The sequence below is a fragment of the Polypterus senegalus genome, chromosome 16, assembly GCF_016835505.1.
Source record: "Polypterus senegalus isolate Bchr_013 chromosome 16, ASM1683550v1, whole genome shotgun sequence".
Taxonomy (NCBI): domain Eukaryota; kingdom Metazoa; phylum Chordata; class Cladistia; order Polypteriformes; family Polypteridae; genus Polypterus; species Polypterus senegalus.
In genome coordinates this window covers 56481257-56507104 of record NC_053169.1, presented here as the reverse complement: position 1 = coordinate 56507104, position 25848 = coordinate 56481257, and the positions used below count along the sequence as shown (strand labels likewise).

The following is a 25848-nucleotide window of genomic DNA, read 5'->3' as shown; positions in this document are numbered from 1 at the left end:
GGTGTGAGCATACTTATTGCCCCCCGACTTGGAGCCTATTCATTGGGGTTTATACCGGTGGACGAGAGGGTAGCCTCCCTCTGCCTTCGGGTGGGGGGACGGGTCTTAACTGTTGTTTGCGTGTATGCAAAAGAGTATCCACCCTTTTTGGAGTCCCTGGAGGGGGTGCTTGAGGGCATACCTTCTGGGGACTCCCTCGTTTTACCGGGAGACTTCAATGCTCATGTGGGCAATGACAGTGAGACCTGGAAGGGTGTGATTGGGAGGAATGGCCCCCCCCGATCTGAACCCGAGTGGTGTTTTGTTATTGGACTTCTGTGCTCATCATGGATTGTCCATAATGAACACCATGTTCAAGCATAGGGGTGTTCATCTGTGCACTTGGCACCAGGACACCCTAGGCCTCAGTTCGATGATCGACTTTGTGGTTGTGTCATCAGACCTGCGACCATATGTCTTGGACACTCGGGTGAAGAGAGGGGCGGAGCTGTCAACTGATCACCACCTGGTGGTGAGTTGGCTTTGATGGTGGGGGAGGATGCCGGGGAGGATGCCGGTCAGGCCCGGTAGGCCCTAACGTGTTGTGAGGGTCTGCTGGGAATGTCTGGCAGAGTCCCCTGTCAGAAGTAGCTTCAACTCCCACCTCCGGCAGAACTTCGACCACGTCCCGAGAGAGGTGGGGGGGACATTGAGTCCGAATGGGCCATGTTCCATGCCTCTATTGTTGAGGCGTCTGACCGGAGCTGTGGCCATAAGGTGGTCGGTGCCTGTCGTGGTGGCAATCCCTGAACCTGTTGGTGGACATCGGCATTGAAGGATGCTGTCAAGCTGAAGGAGTCCTACAGAACCTTTTTGTCCTGTGGGAATCTGGAGGCAGCTGATAGGTACCGAAAGGCCAAGCGGAATGCGGCTTCAGTGGTTGCCGAGGCAAAAACTCAGGCTTGGGAGGAGTTTGAGGACACCGTGGAGAATGACTTTTGGACGGCTTCGAGGAGATTCTGGTCCACCATCCCACGTCTCAGGAGGGGGATGCAGTGCAGTGTCAACACTTTATATTGTGGGAATGGTGCGCTGCTGACCTCGACTCGGGACGTTGTGGGTTGGTGGGGGGAGTGCTTCGAAGAAGACCTCAATCCCACTAACATGCCTTCCAATGAGGAAGCAGAGCCTGGGGACTCGGAGGTGGGCTCTCCCATCACTGGGACTGAGGTCACCGAGGTGCTCAAAAAACCTCCTTGGTGGCAGGGCCCCGGGGGATGGATGATACGCCCGGAGTTTCTCAAGGCTCTGGATGTTGTAGGACTGTCTTGGTTGACATGTCTCTGCAACATCGCATGGACATCAGGGACAGTACCTCTGGATTGGCAGACCAGGGTGGTGGTCTCCCTCTTTAAAAAGGGGGACCGGAGGGTGTGTTCCAAATACAGAGAGATCACACTCCTCAGCCTCCTTGAAAATGTCTATTCGGGGGTCCTGGAGAGGAGCGTCCGTCGGATAGTTGAACCTCGGATTCAGGAGGACCAGTGTGGTTTTCGTCCTGGTTGTGCAACAGTGGACCAGCTCTACACCCTTAGCAGAATCGTAGAGGGTGCATGGGAGTTTGCCCAACCAGTCTACATGTGTTTTGTGGACTTGGAAAAGGTGTTTGACTATGTCCCTCAGGGAATCCTGTGGGGGGTGCTCCGGGAGTATGGGGTACCGGACCCCCTGATAAGAGCTGTTCGGTCCCTGCACAACCGGTGTCAGAGCTTGGTCCGCATTGCCGGCAGTAAGTCGAGCCCGTTTCCAGTGAGAGTTGGACTCCGCCAGGGCTGCCCTTTGTCACCGATTCTGTTCATAACTTTTATGGACAGAATTTCTAGGCACAGCCAGGGTGTTGAAGGGGTCCGGTTTGGTGGACTCAGGATTGGGTCGCTGCTTTTTGCAGATGATATTGTCCTGTTTGATTCATCAGGCCGTGATCTTCAACACTCTCTGGATCGGTTCGCAGTTGAGTGTGAAGCGGCTGGTATGAGAATCAGCACCTCCAAATCCGAGACCATGGTTCTCAGCCGGAAAAGGGTGGAGTGCCCTCTCAGGGTTGGGGGAGAGATCCTGCCCCACGTGAAGGAGTTCAAGTATCTCGGGGTCTTGTTCATGAGTGAGGGAAGAATGGAGCGTGAGATCGACAGGCAGATCGTTGCGGTGTCCGAGTAATGCAGGCTCTGCATCAACATTCAATCAATCAATCAATCAACATTTATTTATATAGCACATTTTCATACAAACAAATTTAGCTCAAAGTGCTTTACAAAATGTGCACAATGTAATTTTTTGAAATTGGTGACTTATACACAACCTCCTGCTGAAGGGAGTGCTGAGTTACCGTCCGCACCGAATAACCAATTTGGGTATGATATTTCATCATACTTCACAAGGAGGGCACCTATTAACCACAAAAAAGTCCACTAATTAGCTCTTTGTGAACCTACAACTACATACAGTATGTATACTTTATACAAAAAGATTATTTTTTCCCTCATTAAAAAAATTAATGGATGACCCTAGCAATCTCATTGGATGCACCAACATTTTTAGATTGAAGAGTAGAGCAGTGGGAAAGGGAAAAGGGGGGTAAAAACTGTGTTGAAGGGATCTTACTAATTAAAATAACTAGCCAAACATGGCATACTAGGTGTAACTCAATGACAAAACTAGTGCAGGAACAAAACTAACATTTTCTTTTACAATGCCAGCTTTTGCCTTCAAGTGAGACCTTAATTCTAATTATATTCTACATAGCAACGTTCGATCAGACAGCCCTAATCTGAATGGATGTTAGATCCACCCATTCTTCAAACATGGTGCAATGCCACTAAAATTGTTACTAATCTGAAAGACTACCTCTGTGGGACAAGCAACACCAAAAAGGCAGCAACCCAGTCAGCTACAGAAGGCTGGTGCATAAGCAGGAAAAAAAATTCTATGTGAATGGCATAGAAGATTTGTTATAACAAAGCTTATGCTACATAAAGAAGTGCATCTGTGTTCAAAGGGATTATGGTTAAGTAAAAAAATTGTTTTGCAGTTTTTTTCATAGTATTGAAGTTTCAAAATGTTCAATCATCCTAATATTTCAGTAAGTGCCATCCTATTTATAGGATTATATTGGACTAAATATATTCATTCCCCACCTTTATGATAAATTACAATAGAACAAAATCGCTACAATTCTCATCGGTCTGTTGTGGTGAAAAAGGAGCTGAGCCGTAAGGCAAAGTTCTCAGTTTACCAGTTAATCTATGTTCATATCCTCATCTATGGTCATGAGCTATGGGTAGTGACTGAAAGAACGAGCGGCCAAAATGAGTTTCCTCCACAGGGTGTCTGGGCTTTCCCTTAAAGATAGGGTGAGAAGCTCAGTCATCCGGGAGGAGCTCAGAGTAGAGCCGCTGCTGCTCTGCATCGAGTGGAGTCGGATGAGGTGGCTCGGGCATCTGATCAGGATGCCTCCTGGACGCCTCCCTGGTGAGGTGTTCCGAGCACGTCTCACCGGGAGGAGGCCCCGGGGAAGACCCAGGACATGGTGGAGGGACTTTGTCTCTCGGATGGCCTGGGAACACCTTGGGATTCCCCCGGAAGAGCTAGAAGTGGCCGGGGAGAGGGAAGTCTGGGCATCTGTGCTCAAGCTGCTGCCCCTGCGACCTGATCTCGGATAAGCTGACGAGGATGGATAGATGGATATATATCTGTCTATATAGTTTGTTGTTTGAGATTTGGTGTTAAAAGGAATTAAATACTTTTTATTTTCAAAATTTGTTTACATCAATCCATCATTCCATCCCTCTACTCTTTGAATCCACAAGTGATTCATTGATCCATACATTCACTCATTTACTTGAAAAAAATTGTATTGGAAAGGCTGTAGTCATCTTGGCAAGGTGGGAAAAATTCTGGTCAAGTTACACCGCACAAAGTCACTGACAACAGGTGAGTGGAGTTGCCAATTTGTCTACCATGCATATCATTGCAATGTGGAGGGACACCAGAATACCTTGAGAAATAAACTCTACTTAAACATTGGGAGAAGATTTTTAACTTAACAACTGTGCAACTGAGCTGCCCCAGCAGCCTTTATTATGGGCCTCTTCGAGATGTTGTTTCTGTTAAAGTGGTCACAGTTGACCTTTGGTGTGCCATTTTGGTAGTAAGTAATAGGAAGAAAGGACTTGCCTATAATCTGTTGTGTTTTTTTCCTTTAGGGTGGGCCCAAGCAACTGCAGCCTTAATGATCATTGGCCTAATCTTCCTCATCATTTCCTTCTTCTTCTCCATCTTCACCTTCTGTTATGGAAATTATGGCTGGTCACCACTTATTGCCTTCCTGCTGATTTGTGCAGGTAAGTGTGAACTATGATCTTTTTTGGTATATGGGATGGAAAATGTCAGTTTCTGAAGAGATTTGGCAGAATTCGTCAAGTTTTGGTTATCTTGACTAAAATCTCGCACATTGCAAGAAGATGCAGGACCTGGGACTTCATAATCGGCTTTGTCTTCTACAGCTTGCATCTTCTGTTGCTGAAAAACATTGAACAAAGCTCGCCTGTCTAGATGTAATGGCCAAGTTTGTGATTTGTGCCTACAGTCTTATAAGACTGAGAGCAATAAAAACAGGGACTCTTATAAGATCACAGCTTTACAGTCTCTTGCTTCTCTCTGTTGCCTCTTTTTCCTGCTCAGAGTTCATTCTCGTCGAGTAAACTTCTGGTTCCTCGTGACTTTGTACAGATAAATTAAAGTTAGCAACATTTGTAACAGCTCAACTTTCATTCAACTCCAGTGTTCTGGGAAGCCAGAGCTTATCTTGTCATCACTGGGAGTATGGCTCAAATGGTATATTTAATCACGTCGGCCAAAAGCCAATGTCACATTTTGCGACTTCTAGTCATGGAGTGTGTCAGATTTGCCAACTGCAATTGCTGATCTTGTCATCAGACCATGTTACTTTAAACTACTTAAAAATTAGTAGCATTTAGCAATAGTTTGAAGACCTTCCAGCATGGTTGTGGCTCACCCCTTTTTTTTTTTTTTCTGACGGTCAATAGCATGCTGCCTAATGAAGCCCCCGGTATATGAAGGGTTAACAGGTTACAGAGAGATCACCCGCAGTCTCTGCCCTTTTTGTTTTTTCTTTCTTCCCTTCTGTCATGGTGTGTAAAACACAAGGCATAAGACAGATGAGCATCAATTCTGTTTGTGAGGTCCAAAGCCCCCCATGTTCCTTATTCCTCGTCGCTGCATTCTATGAATTGTATATCCAGCTGAGCATTGAATCATTGACAGCTCTCATGCACACAGACCCCAACTCCATGACTAAAGGCAAAATTAAACCTGTTTGATTTTACCGAGCAAGTTGTAGACTACTTGGTGTGAATTGCCGGGCACCACACTTTACAAGACCGGCTTCACAGGAGCACACTGACCAACTGCCTCCAACTCACTATGATTATGCAAATAAAGGCTACTGAAAACTGCTAGAAAAGTCACATAATGTAACATGGCCATAACTTGAGACCATGGGGCTAACCACTGTGCAGAACAGGTATAATAATTAGATAAATAAAGAATTAACTGAGCAATAAAATTGGCCGACTCCAGAAATATAATAACACTGTGATCCTACTCTTTAATTCCATCTGTTACCCAATTTGTTAGAACAATCCGGTAAAGCGTGAATTATGAGTGTCTTGTCTGAAAAAGACTGTAAAAAGCTGAATTTGTGTCCTTCTGGAAGTTAAATTCTGAGTGTATTCAGAGTTGATATTTGTGACGGTCCATCTATTTTGTACTGCATATAGTAATAAAGTGCAATATTATTTTCAGTTCCAACAGATGGAGCATTGCTTTGAAGAATCCTATAACTGAGACAACAGAATGACACTATAACTTCAAGTAAATTTTTAATAGGAAATAAAAAAGAATTATAGATGGACCACTAATCTCATTTACGTCTGTCAAATATTCTAGAGCAGGGGTGTCTGATCCCGGAGGCAGGCTTTCATTCTAATCTTTTTCTTTATTAGTGACCTGTTAATTAGCAACAGAAACTTCTTTTATTTTATTTGTGATTGACTTGCTATTTAAGACTTGGACCCTTTTGTTTCTTTTTTCCTTAATTAGCAGTCAAACAATAATGAGACACAAAGTGAGCCAACACTTGACCAGCAAACCAGTGTCCATCATGCAATATCAGGAAATAAGGAAGGGCGAGGGTTTCAGTAATGTTGATCTGCTCAAATTCATAAAACATTTTGATGGTTCTCTTAGAGAAAAGAAATCAACAATTCTGGAATAAGAGCACCAGCAAGCCATGGAGGTAAATAATGGCTTTAATTAACAACAAGAATCCTCTTCTAATTAAAATACCGGCTGAAGAGAAATAGATTGGAGTTAACTGGTCATCGTTTTGGGTCACTTCACGTCTCATTTTTGTTTGACTGCCATTTAAGGAAAAGCACAAAATCAATTTAGAGGATGGAGTCTTTAAAAAAAAAAAACAACCATTAAAGCAAAGGGAATAGAAGTCTACTAACAGCGGAATTGATCACCAACTTAAAAAAAAAAAATAAAGTGGCAGGAAAGAAAACCAGCAGCCACTGCGGCCCTCCGGGATCAGAGCTGGACACCCCTGTTCTAGTGTTCTGTCCTCATTAATGTTGCAAAATGAGAGCAGTAAATAATGTGATTTTTTTATTTTTTATTTTTTATTAAGAGGTATAAAAAGGAAAACTGGCTTTCCATGACCCCGCAGTTAGTCCATCACTTGCTTCCCTATCTGTGTGATGATAAATGGGGTATTTGCACATGCCATCCATTGGAATGGAGACTGTAACTTTATTTATTTTTTTTTCAGTAATGTGATGAACGCCTTGGAATGGCTCGTCACGAACAACACCCTTGAGTGGATGTGTCGTGAGTGACGTTGTAGGTATTGCGGAGTGCATTTGGGCTCCATTGAATATGTTTCAATTGGAGGACACGTCTGCAGTAAGACTGAAGTGCTAGACCAGCAGTCAAAGATTTGTCACGGAGTTGGCCAACTAGTAAAGATGTATAAATATTGAGTGACAAACAAAAAATGGACAAGTACTTTTAACATCTTTAACATAATACCGTGGGAGTTGCCACTTTACATTTGGTTATGTACTGTTGCTAGGTATTTTGCTATTCAGGACGATCATTGGTTGTAACCCATGATGTCACAGGTAAGAGGGTATATAGGTTAGCTCGATGACTCCCTGATTATCCAAGTTTGTGTATAGAAAATCTTGATTGTTATAAGTGCAGTTTTGTTTATCATTTTCCCATTTAAAACCCTGCGTATGGACCCTTTCGACTTCAATTTTAGGACCCACTTCTAGTTCTAATGACAAATCAACTTTGATTTTTGGTTAATGAAATTTGCTTGACTTTTGACAACATTTCTTCTCCTGATCCTTTAAATCCATTTCTGCCAGAAAGTTCAACCAAGAAGTTCGACATTCAGGTTAGGATAACCAATCCCTACATGTACCATATGGTGTACTGGTATCCTATTGAGCTGTAGAAGTTGATGTTCTCTCCATATTTGCATATCTTTTTCCACTCATCCCAAACAGATGTTGGATTAGTAACAGTGAGATGGTTTAGTATGAACATTCCCTGTTTTGGATTCGTGTCCTGTCCAGGGCTGATTCTTCTTCCTAAACAGTTTTGGATGAACTCTGGCTCCCTACAATACTGTTATTAGGGTTTTAGTTTCTATTTTTATTTTTCATACGTTTTTTCACCTGAATTTCTGAGACCAAATATTTGTTTTGGAGTTTTTTGAGGTTCACGAGTATGATTTTTGTATTTTTGGAAATTCCAATTGCTTATCTAATTTTGTGGATCATTTCTTACGCTATTTTGTATTTCTCATGATTTCTCCTCTCATGTTTTTTTGGTTTCTGTCGTCGGGACCATTTTACACATTGCTCGGGTCACGTCCTTGGAGTTTGTGACCTTCAGATAATGATGGAGCAGGATAATTGAATGCCTTATCTTAAATGTGGGTTCAAAACCCCTTTTTCGAATTGCTCTTTCTAAATGTTTTTGGTATCTTTTCCTGGTTCTGACTTTCTTCAGCCTTGTCTCTTGTTTTTAGCTTTGAGCTCCCTGCTTTGGTCCATTTCCACTACTCACCTGTTTTCCCAGTCTTTTCTCAAATCTTGTCAGTCTGCTGACATTACAACTGTAATGGTAAAAGTGTGTTTGGAAAAAATAAATGGCTGAAACAAGTGTAAAGTGCCTTGAGCATGGGAAAGGTGCTATATAAAAATGTATTATTATTATTATTACTATTATTAATCTTTTCAGAGTTTCATTTCAATTGTGCTCTGTTTTTCTTCTCTCTTCCCAGCCATTCTCCAGTTCATCGGGTTGATTGTCTACGCCGTCAATTTCAAACAGCTGATCTATGAGGGCCGTTATGACTTCACCTGGGCGTATGGCTTTGGCTGGGGTGCTACAATCCTTGCCATTGGCTGCATCTTTCTTTTCTGCTGCTTGCCAAAATATGAAGAACACCTTAACGATAAAAAGACCAAATACTTCTACACATCATGGTAATGGTCCAAAGCCCACCTCCAAGTGTTTCTCGGCTCTCTTCTAACAATGACATCTCACCATCAAAGAGACACTGAAATGTTAACGTCACCATTCAAAGGGAGCCCAACATATTTGATTTTTTTTCCTATTTTCCTTTTTGCCAGCAAATAACATTGTATATTAAGAGGGACCTTGAATTTCATGGCTTACATGTGGTATGTGGTCTAAAATAAGATCGGGCTGAATGGAAGTGCTCCCTTTTTTTGTATTATTCCACTTTGTGCATCTGCAACCATGTCTAGCAGTGGCACACAAGATGTCTGCGGCTGCATCATCTCTAAATGGAAAGTGGAGAATATGTCTGCCTATTAAGATCAGCAATTTTTCAGTGCTGCAATGTATTTGGTTATAAAGATTTGTGATGAGTTTCCACCTACCGCATCCATTTTGTTTCTTCCATGCAAGCTCACAAATGGTGGTGGCCTCGCCATTTTGCACACGGACACCAAGGTTCTCCTAACAATTTGAGTGTGCCCTGTTGTGGACCACCTGAGTACTGCAGCAGAAGTTAAATGTGGCTCTAAAACTGGGTGAAAATTTTTATTCCACATAAAACCCATTGCCTTCCTATATATCCCCTATAATTACACATTATAGTTTAATTTTGTGCGACCAAATGAAGTAAAGATGCGTTAGTGAGGCATCTAAAAATATTCCTAGACATAAGGTGACTGTGGAATATAAGCGCCTCTTCAAAATAAAGAGGAGACTAGAGACTGAGATAGGGTGGCATGAATGTTAGCACTACTATCTATCAGCTCTTGGCACCAGGGTACACCAGGTTATTGTCTGTCAGGAGTTAAAACCCTGTGTTTGGACCCTTTTGACTTCGAATTTAGGACCTATTTGTAGTTCTAATGACAAATCGACTTTGAGTTTTGGTTAATGAAAGTTGCTTGACTTTCAACAACATTTCTTCTCCTGATCCTTTAAAACCATTTCTGCCAGAAATGTCAACCCAGAGACATGCAGGTTAGGATAACCAAGCCCTACATGTACCACATGGTGTAGTGGTATCCTATCGAGATGTAGAAGTAGATGTTCTCTCCATATTTGCGTATCTTTTTTCCCCCTCATCCCAAACAGAAGTTGGCTTGGTAACACTGAGATGCTTCAGTATGAACATTCCCTGTGTTGGATTAGTGTCCTGTCCAGGGCTGATTCTTGTTTTCTACCCAAAGATTCTTGTGTAGACCCCCAGGCTAACCAAGACCCTGTAAGGGAGAAAGCACTGGTTAAGGTAACCATACATTGGTTTGATATGAGAGTTCCGTGCAATTGATTAGTGTCCTGTCAAGGGATGATTGATGTTTTCTACCCAAAGGTTCTGACCTGTAGACCCCCAGGCTCACCAATACAGTGCTGCATAAAAAACACTGGTTTCAGTAACACTAAATTGGTTCAGTATGAACAATCCCTGAAATGGATTAGTGCCTTGCCCAGGGTTGTTTAATTTTTTTCTACCTAAAAATTTTTAGGTAGACCTCCGGCTCACCAAGACTCCATGATGGAAAATGCAACGCTTGTGTGTGTGTGTGTTTTTTTTTTAATCATTGTAATTGTCAAAGGAAATTGCATCTAAAAAAGATAATTTTAGTGCCTTATGTCCAGATAATAAAACACGTAAGCAAGATTAGCTGAGAGTAGGTCTTTGGAACCTCCCTGTCACTGTAGCTACACTGTCCTTGCACTTAACTTTGAATTATATTTTGTCTTTGAACCCAGGGTGAATGTTTTATTACACTCTTCTGTCTTTTTCATGCAATTTTGTTTCGATTTAAAATTTAGATTAAGGTTTATTTTATCATTTTGCTGCAGGCATTTTTAATTGTGGAAGGAAGGTTTGGCACGGGAACGTTTTAAGAATTATCCTTGGGATCTCGGCAAGCTGCCCATTTTTATTAGTGGCTGAAGAGCTTGCCACCCAGTTGGTTTTGGTAGCACTCGACCACAAAGAGTGCCAACAAGTTGTCAGGTGTATGTAAACATCGCAGGCTTCTGCAACTAACCTTTCCTTCAGGATTTTGTTTTCTTTGTTCTGGTGCTGTTTGGCATGATAACAACAGAATGTACCCTTTGATTAACTTGTCCTGCTTAACTGTTTTTTTTATTATTTTTTTTTAAACTAGAAATAAACTGTATACTATATGGAAAAAATGAACTCTAAAATTGTTTGTCCTCATTGAACTTTTGGTTTCTATATAGATCTCCTTATGTAATACGCTACCGTGGCTATTGACCTGAAATTTGGTACACATCAACAACAACAACATTTATTTATATAGCACATTTTCATACAAATAATGTAGCTCAAAGTGCTTTACAAAATGAAGAATAGAAAAATAAAAGACACAGTAAGAAAACAAAATAAGTCAACATTAATTAACATAGAATAAGTTTGGTCCGATGGCCAGGATGGACAGAAAAAAAAAAAAAACTGGAGAAAAAAAAAAAAAATGTGCAGGGATTCCAGACCATGAGACCACCCAGTCCCCTCATATACTACGTGATGTCTACTGTCTGCTTTCAGGGTGATGATTGACCTCCAAGGTTATTTCTCTTTTTATTTTTACTTTATTTGATTGTAGAATCAACTCTCAGCAGTGGCCAGCAGGGCGGCCATACGGCGCATGCATGCAGGCGCCATTGTCATCCCTACCACCTTCGCCATCACTTCCTCTACCTCTTTATATCTTAAATCATCTTTGAGGCAGATTGAAGATTTAAGTGCCAGATTAAGTGAAAAATTAAGAAAAACATAGTAAGTATTTGCAACACGAACACTGACTTAATCTGTTTTAACGCGAAAAGATGCTGACAAAAGAAGAGAAGAAGTGGGCCGTTATGGTGGAGAAAAGAAGAGCTCCTCAGGAAGCAGCAAGCACATCAACCTCTGAGCAAACAAATGCTAAATGTACAGAGAAACAGTCTGAAAACCATGAATGCTCAAATCAAGTGTATTCATGCAGTGCGCCATTACTGGTACATGTATATTTGTTTTGCATGTTCCAGAATTTCTTGTTGCTGACAGGCAAATTTTGCTGTGAGATGAGATAAGAAGGCAGTCTGAAGTTTCACATTAAGTTTATGCTGTGCCACATACAGGTGGGGCATTGGGGAATATTCCATAAATTGTTAAAAATAATCTTTATTACAATCTTTCACAATACTCTCCTTGAGATGTATCATGGACACCAAGCATGAGCTGGTATCCCAGCTGTGCTGGTTCAAGGTTTATTACCTTTAGACCTTTAAACCAGTTTAATGTTTGGACAGGGAGAGATCACTCCCCTGATACATTATGTGGCAGTCTCCCTGGGTTGCAGTTCCTGCATAGATACCCAAAGGGCATGTTGGGAATTGAAGTTCCATTAGACAGCCCTGTTGGGTCCCATGGGAGCTGCAGGGACAGACCATCCCTACTTTTAAGGAACTTCTACCTGACACCGAGAAGCTTCCAACGTGTAGTGCTGTCACACTGGAAGTACTCCCAGGCCAGACATAAAAGGGCTTTGACGCCTCACCTCAGGGAATCAGAGATGGGGGTGTGGAAGTTGAACCTCACCTGGAGGTGATGAAGGAGAAGAAAGACCAAGGGGAAGAAATTTACTGTTTCTATTTTGTGCTTGTGTGACGTTTGAGACAAGCTTATGAGAAGTAGTTATGAAAAAATTTATTTTTTCTTGGATTACTTCCACAGTAACAAATCTTCTTCCTTTCAATCTCAGTTTTAATTTTGGGAATTAAAAGAAGTCACATGGTTTGAGATCTGGTGAATGCAGGGGTGTACAGCAACAACCACATTGTTTTTGGACAGAGACTCTTTGACTGACAATGTGGTGTATGGAGATGCGTCTTCAGGGTGCAAAATTCAGTGACGGGTGAGCCACTTCTCTGAACATTTTTTCCTGATACATCCCCGTGGACACCTTAGCTGTTCAATGTAATGTCACTGATTAACAGTCTGTCCATAGGGAACAAACTCTTTACAAACCGGTCCATAACAGTGTTGAAAGACATGATCATTATTGTCTCTTGAAAATCTGCCACAAAGGAATTAAAAAAAAAAAAAAAAAACTAATTAAAAAAATGTACCCAAGTCCCATGCAATTTTGTAGAATAAATACCAGAAATTACCCACTTAGTTTACTCGGCATGATGCCACTCGGTGGGCTGATTAACCAGAATGGAGGCATATGACACCTAGCAGCTGTACCGAGCGCGAAAGAAAAGCAGTCAGTTCAAAAAAGGAGAATGAGGGTCAGGAGAAAGAACAGACATAAGGGAATGTGAGGGTCAAAACTGTAAGTCAAAAGAGGGAATCATCAGAGCCAAATCACAAACTGAAAGTCAAAGTCAGAAAGCAGAACTTGTTTCAAAAACCTGTAAGCGAAATTGTCAAAAGGAAATTTGCTATATTCTGCTAAATCATGGATTCTGAATACTGGATTACCTTATATTGGCACACCTGATGACATCATAGGCAGCGCCAACCACGTGCACCGTGAGAAAGATTTCCATGGAGACAGTGGCACAAAGCCTGCAACATTGCGATGCCTATTATGAAACAAAATGGCATCAGAAAAGACAGTAAAACATCATGAACTTCCCAACAAAAGATCTAATTAAAATTCTGAATCCTTGAGTGTCAAAAAACCCAAAAACGGCACCCAAATTGTGTCTCTAGCTTCAAGGAAGCAAGAGAAAAATGTAAAAAGATAACAGCAGCATATTTGAGAACTACTCCTAAGCTGTTCATAGATTTGAAGAGAACTCCCATATAAGTTAATAAAGAAGAAGTGCCATCTTTGGGTAGTTGGCATAAAAACTGAAGAACCAAAAGGTGGCTGTTTTATCACATTATTAAATCACCTAACATGAAAAGTGCCAACTGACCACTTCAGGTTCTTTTCTCTGTTGGGAATTGGAAGAAATTTCAAAACCAGCTCTGCAACTGTCCTGTAACCTGTGTGCTACACACACACACACACACACACACACACACACACACACACACACACACACACACATACACATACACACTGTGTGTTTCGTTCTTGGAACCTCTAATGGCAGGCTACTTGCTGATTGGGACTGTCTCTACTTTCGGACCCTTAATTCATCCAAATTAACATCCACTAAAAGACTTCACAAATGCATCCCGTTATGCCGATAATGGACCACTGTCCAATGATCAATCAAACCCTCCAGGCCACTAGTAGCAATCAGGTAAAAACATTAGCTTTAAAGCTTTCACTTACAAATTATATTTACTTGCATCAGAACCAATATAAGCAAAAATAAAGAGATATAAAGAAGATGAGCATATAGTTCAACTAGTAATTGCAAAATGTTGGTGGCACTTTTCCAAATGGTCTAGTTGTTTAGTTATGGATTATGTATATCCTCAGTCATAAAATGAAAAGGAATGGGCTTGTTGCTGGAAAGAGAAATCTTTGTAATATGTCCATGGCAGATGAGTGAGAACTCTTTGAAAGGGTCCAGCAGCTGATCTGAGGTTTTTTCCAAAATAGTGGACCAGTACTCGATAATATGACGCACCAGCCTCTTGCCACTTCAGCGGTGGAGTACAGACAGTCAGTGGTTGTGTTCCTTGTGTGCTCTGACCTCCTGTTCTTCTATATAATATAATGTGGCCTGTAGGGGGGCCACCAGTGAGCCCCAAACTCCCAGACACTTTTGCACCACAACAGTCCCAGGTCAGCTAAAGTGTTTTTAATTTAAACAATGCCTTCCTACAAGGCTTCTTTTGTTCAAAATACAGCACAACTCTTTACCTTCTTTTCTTCTTTTTCTTTTTTTTTACCTTCACTCTTTCCTCCTCAGACAACTCCGACTCTCCCTGAGTCTAGTGGTGGACTATCTTTTAACTCCAAACCTTTTAATAACTCCGGTGCTTAATCTAATGCCCCAGAGAAGCACGCCTGGGTCAGGCAGGAGCACCACAGTCCTTGTATCAACACAATCCAAGAGCTTCCCCTGATTGCCCCCATAGAACTTCGACTAAGCAGTTCCATGGGACCGCAACTCCCATATTTTTCTGATGGCGTCTATACTGGGCCTTGCCAGAAGAGATGATGCCAACCAGTGTACAGGGGGATCCTCCAGCCATAGCAGGCAGTCAGCCACTGTGCTGACATTCCCTGTTCCTGAGTCCATCCCGTGTGCCGCTCAGTGGCTGTTAGGATGTATCATCCTGTATCATCACCTCTTGGTCCTAACATGGAACTGAGATATCATTGCTCCCTCCTAACTTCCGTTATCAAGGCCTCCTGGCCAGGTAAGGCAGCCGTGTCCATATCGGTTGGGACGCTGTTTCGTCCATCACAATGCGTATGACAACACTTCAAAATTCCAAGTCAACTAATTAAGAAATTTTGTAAAATTTGAAACGCATTGTGAGGAGGATTAAGATGTCAACAAAAACAGAGACTACAGACCATTATTTATTTCCACTTCAAGTACTGTGAAAAAGTGTCTGGAAAAACTACTGAGAGAGAGAAAGGCTCCTTGCAAGTGTCCATAACAACAATTGAGAAAAAAATTCTTTCCTATGAAGTGCCTTCTTTTACAATAAATAAAATAGAGCATTATCAGCTCCTCCCCTTTTAACCAAAATGAACGCACACGTGAAACACTTGGGTAAGTTGCTTTCATCTCCGTCAATAGTGATTGCCAACATTTTACAGCTTCTCCAAACACACAGAAAATCATACAAAATCATCATCTTAATCTCAAGGTTATTGTCTTATGGAGATCATACGCTGTGCCATCTAACTATACAGAATACTCTGAATCTTGCTTTGCCTTTCAACTTTCTCAAAATTCATGCCACTCCTGTTCAGCTCAGACAAACATGGGGTACGGTCTACTGCCAGATATCGGGTTAGGTTGGGGAGCACACAATGGTACAGTGTGTTGCCGCACCCACCATACGATGAAACATCTCAGGATCCCTGTTGGCAACCCCCCAGGCAGACATGCGGTCCAGTCCAACCCTCTGGAAATGACCATCTATCTGCCACAGCCAGGTGTTACGTGGGTGTCCCCTTGGCCTGGTCCTCAACAATGAGTGTCCTACGAGCCGGATCACCCTCAGGCAATAGTGCCACATGGCTGTAGTGCCGTAACTGGTGCAGGTAATGTGCCTCATACGGGATATCCTGATATCCATCACCTGAAAAGGGTAAAGTATCCCTTCTACTGGGGTATGGGTCAATATGTGAAACCCATAAGCTTCATGCTGTTTGGTGAATATTAAACGGGCTTGGATCTGAACAATCAAGCCAATTGTTATGAAGAGGATAAACCAAAAAAATCAGGATCAATCAAAAGTGGGAAATCTCAAATTCTTCAGAGGGTTTTCTAATGGTTCACCAAAGGTGACTCGAGAAGATGACAAGCTCTGCTGATTTCATGCAGTGATGCAGGGGACAAGTCATTAAAATGTTTCTTGTGAATAGCAGTGGAATCCTCCCGTTGTAAAGAGTTTGACTAAACTTTCCTTTAAAGTCTTAAAGTGTTTTCACACTAATAATCCATTCCAGCAGGCGATTATTTCTTTTCTTGCTTTGCCAATTGCAGTTTTACACAACAAACTTTCAAGTGAACCAGAAGTAAGAATAACCACCCTATGGGTGTGTTGTGGAATTGTTTTGCTGGGCAGAAACTATTTTTTTTCCTGAGAAAAATGATCATGGAGTGTCAATAACAGCTGTGTTTGGGCACCGCCACATTACAATGATCATGTAGTTTGTTTCTCAAACCCACCTCTATGAGCAGGATGCCTATTATCTGATAAATAGAAGGGTACATCAGTTCTACAGAACAGACATGTTTCATCTAGGTGACTCTGCAGAAGATGGCAAGCTCTGCTGATTGCATAGAGTGATGCAGGGGGCAAGTCGTTAAAATGTTTGTTATGAATAGCAGTGAAATCCTCTTTTGTAAAAGCTATGCCTACAGACTTCTTCCTAATAAGCCGCCCACAATTCCGGCTGCATTTTAAACTGCAGAGGTTTCAAGGAAAAAGTAAAGAAACTGAATAAAAGATAACACTGAGAAAAAAATAAAATGTTAAAATAGCTGTTCTCTATTCAGCATTAAGTAAGTTAAGCCTAATGATTAATTTGTACATCATAATTAGCGCTGTGACAAAAGAGACACACACACTTAGATCACTACAGTTACTTGGCCCTATGCATTTGAGAATTGATTTTGTCTGCTAAGACATCTTTCTGTTACTAATGCATCACTATGTGGCATAAGAACAGCATGTCGAGTGTAGATAAGCATTGTGGTCTGTGGATATACAATGTGTTAAAACACTATGACTATATTCTGGCATGGTATGTTTATATTTCCAATTAGATAGAAATATTAACTTACTTCATTTATGCATTTAGATGTCTCAAGAGACAGAGGATTTTGTGCAGCCGCATGATTAGAAAGATTTGTTGATTCGGGTGTTTTGAGTGCTGAAATCTGCATCTCCTGTTGCTCTTTGTTATCAGCTCTCTTCATGGCAAGTCCTTTTGACAGAGTGTGACACACTGTTTACTTCAAATTCATCTTTGTTACTTGATATTTTTATGAACTAGGGGGCTCCCTGCTTGCTTCGCTCGCCCACCCCTGGGTTTGGTTTACCAGATGGACAATTTTAAGATGTTGTTATTTTCATAGGAATTGTTACATATGCATTATTTTTACTTTTACTTCAAAACTTTTGTAAAAGCAATACTTGTCCTTTATTTTCGGCTCCGGGAGTGGTTAAATCTTTCTCACAGGACATATAATGCTGCTCGTGTTGTGAAGGAGGGGGGTGGCTGAATGCACACTAAGGAGATGCCATTAGATCATCTGCTGTCTTTCTGCTGCTGCTGCTGGTGAGCTGCGTGTTCTTTTTGTCACGCTGTACGTCGATCATTTTAAAGCCTGTACAGCAGCTGTCCTTTTGCCACTTCATGTCTCTGCCGCTCGCTTTGTGAAGGGGAGGCTGAACGCACGGTAAGGAGTTGCAGTCGGATCATCTGCTGGCTTGTTGCTTCTGGCGAGCTGCCTTTTCTGCTTGTCGTGCTTTGCATTGATCATTCCAAAGCCTGTACAGCAGCTGTCCTTTTGCCACTTCGCGTCTCTGCCACTCACGTTGTGAATCGGGGGCTAAACACAGGCCAAGGAGAAGCGGTGGGATCATCTACTGGCTTCCTGCTGCTACTGCTGGCAAACTTGCAGGTTCTGCTTGTCACTTGTCATTGTTTTAAGAGTTGTGAGCACATGATGCGTGTCTGCCAAAAGCATTCCAACAATTGCTTGGTTAGATGTCCGTGAACTTGTTTTAAATGTGGTGTCACTGCCTTGTCTCGTGTGATGTTAAAGTGTCTCTTGCAGGACGTGAAATTGTCTTTGCATGACGTTAAAGTTTCTCTCGCGGGATGTCAAATTGTCTTCCGAGAAGATCACGTCTCGTCTCCCTAGTCTCCCTCCCAGGATTTTTTTTTATTATAGAGAGATATAACTGCTAGTTCATTCAACCTTATACTTCTACACTAACGTCATAAATGAACAACAGAGATTGTATACAGCATCTGCAACAACATATCATTCACGCTTGCCACTCGTCCATTGATATCTTCAATGTATAATCTAATGTTACAATGAGATGTCAAGCAAAATGACACCTTTTATTGGCTAACTAAAACGTTTACAATATGCAAGCTTTCAAGGCAGCTCAGGACTCTTCTTCAGCTAATTCCCTGTGTTTATATAGACACCAGGACAGATACAGCATTGGAAAACCTTTAAGCGGGTCAAATTAAATGTAAAAAATGAATAGACCTCTCCAGACTAAGATTCATTTAGCAAGACAGGAGAACAGTGTATTGTCAAGATCTTCCTGAGCTGCCTCGAATATTGTAATCTGCTATCTAATGTTACAGAAAGGTTTTTCCCTTGCAGCAGGTTATGTTTATTTTTAACACTTTTGATGTGTTCTTTACACATGCAACACATTTTTAATGCTTAACAGGGGTCTTAACAGGGCATTTGAGATAAGCTTGCTCTCTGTCAGACCAGGTTAATGAGAGCACTTTGTAGTTCAAAATCTTTGAGCGATGCCTTCATGGGGCATTTTATTGGTTTAGAGATGTGTTACTCAGTGAGCCGTCTGACTGTACTTATGTTGACACATACTGGTGAAGGCAGATGACGATTAATGTCAGCATCTAGGGGTTGAGGATGGTAATCAGGTGTAAGCATCGAGAAAACTTACTGTTATGTTACAGGTCGACTCTCTTCGCTAGAAGAAAAGTTAGCTTTGTTGATTTGACCACAAATCCATGCACATGTGTGAGTAGCGTAGAGCAAACAACATTTAAAATGACATCGCCATCTGGCAAAAGAGTGATGCGAATGTGGAAAGCAATATTTGCTTATTATTCCAGACTGACTTGTCGGACACTGACTTGGATGCAAGTGATCTGGAAACTGAAAATGAATGTGAGGTACCTGCATCAGCTGATTGGTCCCCAGCTAATCGGTCCATAGCTGATCGTAGTGGGTGCTCATGTAGCTGACGTGCCTACGACAACATTCACCTGGGAGGACTGCCCAGACATAAATCTGTGAGAGACAAACTGGCTTCTGGACTTCCCCAAACGATGCAGCGCGCTAGTGGACACTACGGATTACCAGCCACTCAACTATTTCAAGCTGTTTTTTCAAGAGAGTGCCTTTCAGCTTCTGATTGATGAAACAAACAGGTATGTAAAAGGCATGTGAATTCACATACTATAAAGGCTCATGTAACATAAAACAGAGTGAGATTTGTCATAAATAATTTAGGCTGATTTATGTGTGAAACTATTGCTTTTGTGTATTTTGTTTTTTGGAAAAAATATTCAGCCCTGGGCCAAAACAAATAAAATGAATAATTAGCTCTCAAGGAGCAAAATTCACTCATGGTTGTCTCCAGACATATATATTTATACATCTGGCTCTGCCAGACTACCACATTACTAATTTATTTAAAGTGTCTGTGGTTCACTGAATTAAGAAAAGTTCTGTAAGATTTCTGCAAAATTTATCCTTACCAAATTTCCAACTGTGCCTCCGTGTTCTTGTTGAAAGGAGGTGGGAGTACAATTGAGTCACAATATGAAGACAAGCCTGGGGTCTGATACTGATAGGGATTGAGACAGCCATACATGTAAAGGTGAATCATACACCTAACACAAAGTCAAAAAAACAGGAGAGAAGCTCCTAATAATGATAATAATAATAACGATAATAATAATAATAATAATAATAATAATAATAATAATAATAATACATTTTCCTTATACAAGGCACCTTTCTAAGAACTCAAGGACACCAAACAAACAATAAATAAAAAAACACATTATAAACAACTTAAAACATCAGAAAATACAGAAAAAATATATAAAAATTAAAGTCAAACAAAGCCACTGTAATTATAGAATAAAAGCCATTTGAAGGCTGAAAATGATTTGATATTTCTAAGCTCAATAGGTAGTGAGTTCCAGAGTTTGGGAGCAGAACGGCTGAATGCTCTGCTCCCCATGGAGGTTAGACGGGCGAGAGGGACGGTGAGATAGATGGAGGAAGAGGATCTAAGGTTACGGGAGGGAATGGCAACATGAAGAAGGTTGGACAGATATAGAGGGACGAGGTTATGAATGACCTTAAATGTTAACAGCAGAATTTTAAAATCAATTCGAAACTTAATCGGAAGCCAATGAAGCTGCTGCAAAACTGGAGTAATATAGTAAATAGATGAGGTTTGAGTGATGATGTGTGCTGCAGAGTTCTGGACTAACTGAAGCTTTTGGAGAGATTTATTAGAGAGACCAAAGAGGAGTGAATTGCAATAGTCCAGCCGAGAAGTAACAAGACTATGAACAAGAATGGCAGTGGTATGGGGAGTGAGGGAGGGGCGGATGCGATTAATATTACGTAGGTGGAAGTAAGCAGACCAGGTGATGTTATTAATGTGAGATTGGAAAGATAGAGTACTGTCAAGGGTGACACCCAGACTCTTGACCTGAGGTGATGGGGAAACAAAGGAGTTATTAATAACAAGAGAAAGATTATCAGCTTTGGATAATGATGATCTTATACCAATGAGGAGAACCTCAGTTTTGTCACTGTTTAATTTAAGAAAATTTGAAGCAAACCAGGATTTAATTTCAGCAATGCAGTCAATAAGCAAAGATGGTGGAAAAGAAGAGGTGGGTGTACTAGCAAGGTAGAGCTGGGTGTCATCAACATAGCAGTGAAAATTAATATTATATTTACGAAAGTTATTGCCAAGGGGAAGAAGGTAAATAATAAAAAGAAGAGGCCCCAGGACAGAGCCCTGGGGCACACCTGAAGTAACAGTGGTGGGTTGGGATGTGAAAGTTTTAAGCTGAATGAACTGAGTGTGGCCTGAGAAGTAGGATCTGAACCAATCAAGTGGAGTGTGGGTAATGCCAATCAAAGATAATCTATTAAGGAGAGTGGTATGACAAATGCCACTTTAAGACGTTCTTGGTTCTCTCCTTTAAGGTTGTGCTGCACAGACAAATAGTTGTAAAAATCCATGAATGGAATCCAATTCTCTGATCTGTTTGACCTTCTTTTCACTAATTAAAGGAATTGTCTTGATGCTGCCAATCATGTGATGGCAGCAGGCATTATCGACATAAACACTATGACCAAATAAAAACAAAATAACAGTGCCCTTAAACAAAAAATCCAAGACGGCATTCAGATAATCATCTTAATAATGATAAAAAAATTACATAAATTACTTACGGAGAATACATAACTCAAAATCACAACAGCTGCCATTTGTGATGGGTGTGCCATCTTCCTCTTTTATGAGGAACCTAAGGCAAAAGTCAGAAACTAAGGGATCTTTTGAATGTATTTCTTAGAAAAAAGGTTTTTATTCCCGTTACCAGCATGCAGCTCCCAGTTGCTATGGAAGTTACGAGGCACGACACTGCAACTTCTGTCATCAGTTTGACCCTTTAAATCTGCTGCAAAGATTCATTCAGTATCTGTGATTGGAATAAAAACTCTACCAAACAAAATGCGTATTGTTTCTCAACTTTCTGGTTTTGGTTCTACTCTTTCTCTAAGATTTTGATTTCTGGTTTCCAATTAGGCTTTGATGTTTAGGGTTTGGTCTTGACAGCTTCAACTGAAATTTTGGTATAAGAAACATTTAATCTCCTGGCCAGAATGACAAACAATCATTTTAAAAATAAAAAATAAACGTGAAAAAATAATTAAACACAAGGAAAAAAGCAAGAAAAGCATGAGTTGGAGAAGGATTCATAATAGTCAGAATGAGCTCTGGACAGGGTCCATCCACACACCATGCTAACCGTTTATCTAGGATACTGCGTGAAGTAAATAATACCCTTCAATTAAATGCAAACTATGTTGATTTATGTCAACCATGTGTACAAGCAGCAACAAGCCAGAAAGTGACACCCAAGAAATTCCATGAAATTGACAGTTTCATTGGAAATGCAGCAAAAATGGTGAAGCTGAGGGCAACTTTCAAACACGGCATTATGGAAAAAGATGAATCACTGATGTATTTGTTTAGCAAAGACCAGGGGGTCATTAAGGAGTCAACAGCTCCAGCAGTAGAGCATTAAAGGGACCATATATATTTATTTATTCATACACACACATATAGTATATTACAATATTACACACACACATATATATATATATATATATATATATATATATACTGCTCAAAAGAATTAAAGGAACACTTTTAAATCAGAGTATAGCATAAAGTCAATGAAACTTATGGGATATTAATCTGGTCAGTTAAGTAGCAGAGGGGTTGTTAATCAGTTTCAGCTGCTGTGGTGTTAATGAAATTAACAACAGATGCACTAGAGGGGCAACAATGAGATGACCCCCAAAACAGGAATGGTTTAACAGGTGGAGGCCACTGACATTTTTCCCTCCTCATCTTTTCTGACTGTTTCTTCACTAGTTTTGCATTTGGCTACAGTCAGTGTCACTACTGGTAGCATGAGGCGATACCTGGACCCTACAGAGGTTGCACAGGTAGTCCAACTTCTCCAGGATGGCACATCAATACGTGTCATTGCCAGAAGGTTTGCTGTGTCTCCTGCACAGTCTCAAGGGCATGGAGGAGATTCTAGGAGACAAGCAGTTACTCTAGGAGAGCTGGAGAGGGCCATAGAAGGTCCATAACCCATCAGCAGGACCAGTATCTGCTCCTTTGGGCAAGGAGGAACAGGATGAGCACTGCCAGAGCCCTACAAAATGACCTCCAGCAGGCCACTGGTGTGAATGTCTCTGACCAAACAACCAGAAAGACTTCATGAGGGTGACCCAAGGCCCCATGTCCTCTAATGGGCCCTGAGCTCACTGCCCAGCAGCATGCAGCTCGATTGGCATTGCCATAGAATACCAGAATTGGCAGATGCACCACTGGTGCCCTGTGCTTTACAGATGAGAGCAGGTTCACCCTGAGCACGTGACAGAAGTGAAAGGGTCTGGAGAAGCCATGGAGAACATTATGCTGCCTGTAACATCATTCAGCATGAGCAGTTTGGTGGTGGGTTAATGATTGTCTGGGGAGGCATATCTATGGAGGGTCACACAGACCGCTACAGGCTTGACAAAGGCACCTTGGCTGCCTTTATATATATATATATATTTATTTAATACAGTATATATAAATTTATTTATTTGATACAGTATATATTTTGTAAGGAACATCTTTGGGATGGAAAGACCAGGGGGAGAATGCATGCAGAGGGTGTTATCTTCACCAGAGCACTAGACGGCATCCCCCCTGGGTTGAAGTGCTGCCAGATTCCCTCAGGGCAGGTTGGGACATAAGACTCTTCATGTCTGCCCTGTTGAGTTCTGTGGGTACCACTAGGGGGTACTGCAGGGATTAGGGAGCCCTAATTCATGGGGCTTCTGTCTCACCCCAAAGTGATTTCGGACCACGTCTACTGAACACCAGACAAAAGGAGCTCCCTGCCTCACATGGATGAGCCAGAGTCAGGTGGAAGGTGGATGAAGGTTGTGAGGAGGAGTGAAGGAAGAGGCAGTGAAAGGCAGAGAAGGAATAGAAAAAAAGAGTGCTTTATTGTGCTTGTGCATACTTATATACAGTATGTGTGTGGTGGGAAACACTTGGGGAAGAGTTTCCCATAACAAAAGACTTTCTGTTTTATACTTGTGTTTGAGCCACCCTCTGATGTTCACTCTCTCTCTCTCTCTACATATACTGTATATATATAGTGACCACTGGAGGTGCACCAGCTCACCCGACACAGACAGAAGCTAGTACAAGTCCAACATAAAATGCATTTTTTTACAAGAGAAGACACTTTTCCTGTGTACTCCACCAACTTACAGTATCAAAAGCACAGCACAACAAAGAATACAGCACTTCTTCTTCTTCTTCTTCTTTCTGTCCTCCTGCCTCCCAACTCTGGCTCCCTGAAAGGAGAGAGATGGCTCCTTTTATAGAGCACCTGGAAGTTCTCCAGGTGTCCCGTGATTTTCTTCCGGCCACATTTCCGGGTGTGGGAGAAGTGCTGCAATAAAGGGCTCCACAGTTCTCCATGCACCCCCAGGTGGTGAATATGGACCAAAACAGGGCAGAACCTCTCCCCCGGTACTTCCATCAGCAAGGCATCCTGGCTGGGTAAGAACCCCAGCCATCAATTACAATGTATGTATAAACACACTACAAAAGTTTTAAAACACCTCAGGTTTTCCAGTTTTTCTTCAAATTTAATCAATTAAAATGCAGTGAAAGACCTAAAATGGTGAAAAGATAAGCAGTAATCTGCTAGAGGTTTAAATTTAAAGTTTAGGTTAGCAAAAACTGAAAAAAGGAAATTTCAGGGAACAATTAATAGATTACAACCTACCTTTTCTGCAGCAAATAACATAAATTAAATCTTGCAAGTTAAAGCAAACAATTTGACCAGGTGTCCCAACTTCTGTTGATAACTTTAAAAACTTGTCTGTTTAAAAGCAGAGTTATAATGCCCTGTCGCTAGCACTGTCAACTCTTTTGCACCCACAGGGGTGAGAAAACACCCATCAAGAGCAAATGACTCCACCCTTTCCAGCTAGAGCCCTTTAAAAGAGCAGATGCCCCAGAGCGGGGTGTCTCAAGCCGGACCCAAACTGCCACCAGATTGAAGCTACCAAGAAGGCCTGCTCTATTAAGCTGCTAACACTACAGAATGTCATCAAGATGACGTTTTTTGTTTAGCTTAATTGCCTTCTGCGCCATGTAAACAGGTGGCTCTGCTGGCTCGCCAACACTTCCTTAAAGTCCACGAGTGTCCTTCCACCTGTCCACATTGTCTGGCATTCATTATTAGGTTTCTCCTAATGAGCTCATTAAATGCAGTTAGCACCTGGATCTGCATTTGTGGGTAAAAGTACACTGGGTGCTGATAAGCAGTGGCTGAGTGGTACTACATTACCACTGTAAAGAACCTGGGGTACTAATTGTGGAGTTTGTATATGTCCCCCATGTTGGTATGGTCTTTCTACTTTCAGTAAGTAAAGTAGTAATGCTTTCTCACCTCAGTGTTTTTCTTGAATGGCCCTGCTTGTTTTAAGCTCTTATGCTAACTTAAAGGAGAAAGGAAAGAGCCTAAGTCGAGCGCCCTGACATGGCGTCCAAGTGGAATGACAGTGGAGCTAAAACAAGCTCCTCTCTGAGTAGCTGTTTTATATCAGCTTTCAGGGACCTTCCATGACATGCATAAGGGTGTGAGCCGTCACAGGCAGACACAAATAGCCACAGGCGTCTGATGTTCATAGCAACTGTGAGTCCACGCCTTGCCCTGCCCAGGGGAGCTGTTTGGTGATCACGTCATGTCCCAGTTTCACCTTGTGAATCACAGTAATAAGAAAAATACATTTCAGGGCTTCAAGATGTCGCCCAGGCACTCAGTACAAATAACAACGATGATGTGTAGATTGCAGATCAAAGACGCCCAGCTTCAGTTGCGGGAGACCCACCTGCTGATTTTTGATCTTCATTACAGGAGTTTCTAGTGTCATGTCTGAGTCACAACTTTTGATTCCAAAGTGTGAGTGAAACAGATGGGGTTTGGAAAT

General features: G+C 41.6%; 1 protein-coding gene across 1 annotated transcript in view; it reads left to right on the top strand.

Moving 5' to 3' along the window:
* The window catches only part of LOC120517042 (p53 apoptosis effector related to pmp22), a 31985-nt gene extending 21157 nt beyond the window's left edge, over positions 1-10828 (top strand). Inside the window, exons 2-3 of the mRNA XM_039739138.1 lie at positions 4242-4379; positions 8420-10828. Coding sequence (XP_039595072.1) covers positions 4242-4379; positions 8420-8628 — 347 coding nt within the window. The 3' untranslated portion in view covers positions 8629-10828. The remainder of the gene's footprint in view (positions 1-4241; positions 4380-8419) is intronic.
* The last annotated feature ends 15020 nt before the right edge of the window (positions 10829-25848 follow it).